This window comes from Chelonoidis abingdonii, chromosome 4 (genome assembly GCF_003597395.2).
Source record: "Chelonoidis abingdonii isolate Lonesome George chromosome 4, CheloAbing_2.0, whole genome shotgun sequence".
NCBI lineage: Eukaryota > Metazoa > Chordata > Testudines > Testudinidae > Chelonoidis > Chelonoidis abingdonii.
Window position 1 is genome coordinate 27,841,789 of NC_133772.1, and position 6,793 is coordinate 27,848,581.

Sequence of the window (6,793 nt, forward strand, 5' to 3'; positions counted from 1 at the left end):
CATGATTTGAACCAGAAGTACACAATCAGGCAGCAGCAGAGACAGGAAAAAAAAAAAAAGTAGGTACAGTATAATACTGTGTTAAACATGATAAAGGGAAAGCAGCATTTTTCTTCTACATAGTAAAGTTTCAAAGCTGTATTAAGTCATTGTTCAGTTGTAAACTTTTGAAAGAACAATCATAATTTTTGTTTCGTTATGGTGTTCGTAACTTTGAGGTTCTACTGTAGGTTCTACTTAGTGGTGTCCAGTTTGAACTGCCTTAACTGTTGCCTTTCTTTGCTAACCTGAAGACTTTCAGATTCTGTTTTCCAGGTGGCTAATGTATTGTACCTTGTTTTGAAAATGCTGCCTGGTGTCACTGCAAATACTTACAGGGAACATTGCAGACTGAAGGAGTAAAGGACAGCTCTCCCATAGGGGTCTGGCTTGGCTGAATTCAGTCCAGAGAGCCATGGAGAGAGAGTGGGATTGACAGTGTCCAAAGTCACAATTTCAGAGTCTTGGAGGATGCAGGCCTGCCCTGGGGAACTGTGTGGATCTTGGCACACTAAAGGGGGGAGGATGTCACTCCCAAGAGACTGGTTACAGGCAGGGACATGGACCAGACAGGGAGAGAGACAAACTTGACAGGAAGCTACTTTGATGTTTAAATGTTTTGTACTAATGGAACGTGGTGGATTTACGAACTTAGTAATGGAACCTAGACATAGGTAAAATAAACTTTCTAATGCTTCATCCTTGACCTCTGGCCTAACTGAGGAAACATTACAAAGTTTATGTATTGATTAATCTCAGTCTGCAGTGGTCAGTAAGGTTTTGGTCTCCTGAGCAGTTACAGCATCAGGAAAATTATCATCAGTGTCATTAGAATGAGAGACCTGAGGAGTAGATGAGAAAATTTGCAATTTACCACAAGTTCCCTTTTTAACAGATCCACTAAATAGCTGAACACTCCCACAAACACTGAAATACAACAGCAGATAGAGAGAGTGAGTGCAGATTGTTTAGCCCTATGATTGTGATCACTCACATTTCCTGCTGGGAACCCTTCCCCCTTATCTTCATTGTTACACTCACCAGTGGATTTCATTGTGGCATTTCCAAGGCACGCAGGCTGGGATACAATTTTTAAAGGTGTTACGCTGATGCCCACTGGGGTTTTTATTTATGTGTGTGTGTGTGCGTGTGCGTGTGTGTATATATGTATATATAAAATGTGGCAGTTTCAACCCCATTTCCTTATTTGAACTTCCACACTTCACTATATTTGAGGTGCCCTGTTTTTCATAGGTTAACTTGTTAGCTCCCGTTATACTCATTACAGTTTACATTAATCAGTCACCATAACTTGATGCCCATACAGTAGAACCCTGTTTATTTGACCCTGCCTTAACTGGCTTTCTGCATTTACTGAACACCCAGGACTCCACTTTTGATTATTTGATCTGGCCCTGGTCCCAATTAGACTGGATAAATGGGTTCTACTGTATTTGCAAAAATCTCCAAAATACTTTAATTGGTACCTTGCTGTATATATTTCCTAAATATCAGCAGTTAATACATCTGTTCATGTGACTGTCTTATCTTCTGATGTAGTCACACATAGGCTGATGTGAGAAGCTAACTAATCTTTAGATCGGAGGCCTTGTTTGGATAAGTTAATATCTTGCTGGTCTGAGGCACGTAGGCCCAGTATTACAACATTAATTAATGTTTATATTTCACTTCTACATCCTGAATATACCTGATAAGTTTTATCCTTGGCTACAGACCTAAAGAGGACCAATCCCTGTGGGTATCAGGAGTTCAGGTTGACACCTGTTACCCTATATCTCTGACACTGACAACAAGGATGCAGAATTAGCAATAGTAGTTGATGGAAAAGCCATCAGAGGGTAACCAGTAGCCTGAGCCATGTTTAAAATAGTGATCTAAATGTGATAATTTTTTAATCTGTCTGCATCAAATGGCTTTTTATAGTGCTTATTTACCACAGTGTCTCAGCACTAGCATCCTATTAAAATCATATTCATATCCTATTCTCCTCTGAGCCTTTCAGTCCTTGCAAAAGAGCAAATGTGAGCACAGTATTTCTCAGATTATTGAGGAAAGTATTTTGCCAAGGTGACTTGTTCTAACTTCTTTAATCTGATACAGTTAATGAATTTATCAATGAATTGTTCCATTGATGTTTTTGTTTTCCAGGCCGTGACAGCCCTAGTGAAGAACTATCCTAAACACATGGTTTCCTCCATGCAGCAGATCCTGCCAATTGTTTGGAATACACTTACAGAAAGTGCAGCCTTATATCCTTTTTCCTTGTGGTGTGTGGTTTAAAATAGAATAAAAGAGCTCTTGAGGCGTCTCATAAGAAGAAAACAATTGTACACAGATCTTGTACATAGCTGTAGGCAAATTGAATAGCAATCGGTTTACCATAATAGACAGGAAACAAAAGAAACAATTTGTTATATAAGCCTCAGATAACTTACTGCTCTTACTGTCTTACCAACTAATTCATAATTTTTTTAAAACCAAAATGGACCATTGTGATCAATAGTCCAAGAATTTCACTCAGTAATTCCTGCATCTTGCCCTTTAATCTGTGATTAAACTAGAGCATTTCTTCTAGAGTCGGGGTGTCAAAGTAATTTCATAAGGTGTGCCTGATCTAACATCTTGCCACTTGGCTCGTGCCAGTTTTACTGGATTGCTGTACAGCAGACCTGGTTGGTCTTGAAATTCATACTAATGTTATTCACTGGGATTGGACCTACCTTCATGTAGGCATGAGGAGGGGACCGTGACAAGTCGATTATGGTCATTCTAATTTAAAAAAAAAAAAGGCTTGTCTACATGGCCTCAGAGTTTGCAATATGGGGCTATGATTTGTAGAGTATTGCACTCTGTCTCCCCTGTGTGGACCCTGCTGGTGTTTACTAAATGTTTCTTCATGTGCATTGATGTAATTCTGTTTCAAACACAACTACATCAGCAGGTACCACATGAGGATTTAAAGCACAGTGCGCTGGTGTGCCCTCAAATCACACCCCAGTAGTGTGAATTCTGGGTGTGTGTAAACAAGCCTGAAGAGTCATGGGAAGTCTGTGGCAGGGTGAATTTGATTTAAATCATGATTTAAATCACTAGTCAGGAAGACTCGATGTAGTCATGGTTTTCTACATAAAAGTGCATTCTTGTTGGTTGTTATAACTTTAATACATATTCTTCACAACTCAGAGATAGATGTAGGTTTCATTTTTAGAAGGTACACACTATGCATTTTTAAACAGTAATTTATTTTTAAAACTTTTCAGATTAGTTTTACAGCTATATTAGAAAATGAATGATTGTTTGGTTATTTCATTTACCAAAGGTAATTGAAGCAGATAGTTCACCTCCCAATGACATCATAAATATCTCCAGTTCAACAGGCTGATCATTAATATTTGGAGGATTTTCTTGCCATGCTGTATTAGGAGGAGAACATCACCAGACAGATATGTACCGTATATACTTGTTCGTAAGCTGAATTTTTTTTAGTAAAAAAGGGAAGCACCAGAGAAGGGGGTCGACTTATGAATGGGTATAGCGAGGGAGAGGTGGGACACAGCCTCTCCCCCCAACAGAAGGAGCAAAGAGAGGCAGTACAGTGAGCAAAGCCAGAAGGAAAGAGGCAGGGCCAGAGTCTCTCCGCTTCTGGCCATGCTGCTCCTCCCCTGAGCCTCCGGAGCAGCTGCAGCTCCGTGACTGGCAGGCTGCAGCTGTGCCGCTCAGCCCAGCCCCCCAGAGCAAGCTGTGGCTGCACTGCCCAGCCTGCTGGAGCATGCTGCAGCCGTGCCACCTGGCCCAACCTGCTGGAACATGCTGCAGCCACACCGCCTGGTCTGGTAACCCAGTCCAGTGCTTCACACCCTCCTAGTGAAATAGTATTGCCTAATATCTAACCTAGACCACCCCCACTACAACTTGAGACCATTGCTTCTTGTTCTGTCATCTGCCACCACTGAGAACAGCTGAGTTCCATCTTCTTTGGACCCCCCCTTCAGGTAGTTGAAGGCTGCTATCAAATCCCCCCTCACTCTTCTTCTCTTTTGCAGACTAAACAATCCCAGTTCCCTCAGCCTCTTCTCGTAAGTCATATGCCCCAGCCCCCTGATCATAGAGGGGAGTAATCACTTCCCTCAGTCTGCTGGCAATGCGCCTATTGGTGCAGCCCAATATGCCATTAGCCTTCTTGGCAACAAGGACACACTGCTTACTCATATCCAGCTTCTCGTCCACTGTAGTCCCTAGGTCCTTTTCTGCAGAACTGCTGCTTAGTCAGTCGGTCCCCAGCCTAGTAGTGGTGCATGGGATTCTTCCGTCCTATGTGCAGGACTCTGCACTTGTCCTTGTTGAACCTCCTCAGATTTCTTTTTGTCGAATCCTCCAATTTGTCTAGGTCACTCTGGACCCTATCCCTACCCTCCAGCATATCTGCTTCTCCTCCCAGCTTAGTGTCATCTGTGAACTTTCTGAGGGTGCAATCCATCCTATCATCCAGATCATTAATAAATATCTGACCCCTGCGGTACTCTGCTTGATACCGGCTGCCAACTAGACATTGAGCTATTGATCACTACCTGTTGAGCCTGACAATCTAACCCGCTTTCTGTCCACTTTATAGTCCATTCATCCAGTCCAAACTTTAACTTGCTGGCAAGATCTTGGTACATATCTTGGTACAGTGGCTGGTTACACTCACTGTTAAAGATGCATCTTATTCCCCATTTGAATTTTTCTGATGTCAGCAGTTACATCTTGCTATGCTTTTGTCTGATAGATTAAGGAGCCCTCTGTGTCAGGGGTGGCCAACCTGTGGCTCCGGAGCCACGTGCGGCTTTTCAGACGTTAATGTGCGACTCCTTATATAGGCACCAACTTTCCAATGTGCTCAACCCCTGGCTCTGTCACAGGCCTTGCCCCCACTCCACCCCTTCCCACCACCTCCCTTGAGCCTGCCATGCCCTTGCTCCTTCCCTCCCCCCTGAGCCTCCTGCATGCCACAAAACAACTGATCAGTTGGTGCGGGGAGGGGAAGGTGCTGATTGCCAGGGCTTATGGTGGGCAGGGGTGCTGGTAGCGGTGTGGGGAAGGGTAACTGATGGGGGGGCTGCTAATGTATTACTGTGGCTCTTTGGCAGTGTACATTGGAAAATTATTGCTCCTTCTCAGGGCTCAGGTTGGCCACCCCTGCTCTATCTGATAGCTTTTCCCTGTAGTTACATGACATCTTAATCTTCTTTTGGATAAACTATATAGATTAAGCTTCTTTAGTAAAGCAGGTTTTCCAGACCATGAAACCTTCTTGTAGCTCTTCTCTGAACCCATATTTCAGTACCATTTTTTTTTTTTAAAAAGTGTGAACATCAGAACTGGACACCATATTTCAGTAGTAGTTAAAGAAGTGAGTGAAGGACTTCCACACTTGCCCTTTTGACTGGAGAGGCTATGGTTCTTCCAGAGATTGCAGAGTTCCAGGCCACTTTATATCAATAGCCCAGGCATGGTCTTTCTCTTCTTTTGTCATAGAATCATAGAACTGGAAGGGACCTTGAAGAATCCTCTAGTCCAATCCCCTGCACTCAGGGCAGAACTAAGTATTATCCATACATCCCTGACAGGTGTTTGTCCAACCTGCTCTTAAAAATGCTTAGTGATGGAGATTCCACAACCTCCCTAGGCAATTTATTCCAGTGCTTAACCACCCTGATAGTTAGGAATTTTTTCCTAATGTCCAACCTAAACTGCCCTTGCTGCAGGGCCAGTGCAACCATTTAGGTGACCTAGGCCTTGGGTGCTGGAATTTGGGGGGCGCCATTTTCTTTGGCAGCGACCGTGGCAGCTGGATCTTTGGCCGCCCCGGTCGCCGCTGGCATTTAGGCGGAGGGAGCTGAGGCTGGGGAGCGCGGGGAGGGCCGCCTGCAGTAAGGGGGGGTGGCATGCAGGGGAACTCCTCACCCCAGCTCACTCCTGCCCTGCCTCCTCCCAGAGGACACTGTGGCTGCTTCACTTCTCCAGCCTCCCAGGCTTGCGGCGCCAATCAGCTTAGGCTTCATAAGCCTGGGAGGTGGGAGAAGTGAAGCAGTGACGGGATGCTCGGAACAGGAGTGAGCTGTGGGTGCCTCGGTGAAGGGTGGGGAGCTGTCGCAAGGGGAGTGCCTCAGGGCGGAGGGAGGGAGCTGCCGCAGGGGGGGCAGGGGCACCTCAGGACCAGGGTGTGGGGGGGCAAGGTGGAAGTTTCGCCTAGGGCACGAAACATCCTTGCACCGGCCCTGCCTTGCTGCAATTTAAGCCCATTGCTTCTTGTCCTATCCTCAGAGGTTAAGAAAAACAATTTTTCTCCCTCCTCCTTGTAACAACCTTTTATGTACTTGAAAAAAGTTATCATGTCTCCTCTCCGTCTTCTCTTCTCCAGACTCAACAAACCCAGTTTTTTCAATTTTCCCTCACAGGTCGTTTTCTAGACCTTTAATCATTTTTGTTGCTCTTCTCTGGACTTTCTTCAGTTTGTCCACATCTTTCCTGAAATGTGGCGCCCAGAACTGGACACAGTACTCTAGTTGAGGCCTAATCAGCGCAGAGTAGAGCAGAAGAATGACTTCTCATGTCTTGCTTACAATACTCCTGCTAATACATCCCAGAATGATACTTACTGTTGCAAGAAAAAGCGTAACTCTGTTGACTCATATTCTGTTTGTGGTCCACTATGATCCCCTTTTCCCTTTCCACAGCACTCCTTCCTAGG

At 44.6% G+C, this 6,793-nt stretch overlaps 1 protein-coding gene across 1 annotated transcript in view; it reads left to right on the forward strand.

The window, feature by feature from the left end:
* The window catches only part of IPO9 (importin 9), a 209,123-nt gene that overhangs the window by 72,707 nt on the left and 129,623 nt on the right, over positions 1-6,793 (forward strand). Inside the window, exon 8 of the mRNA XM_075064718.1 lies at positions 2,209-2,309. Coding sequence (XP_074920819.1) covers positions 2,209-2,309 — 101 coding nt within the window. The remainder of the gene's footprint in view (positions 1-2,208; positions 2,310-6,793) is intronic.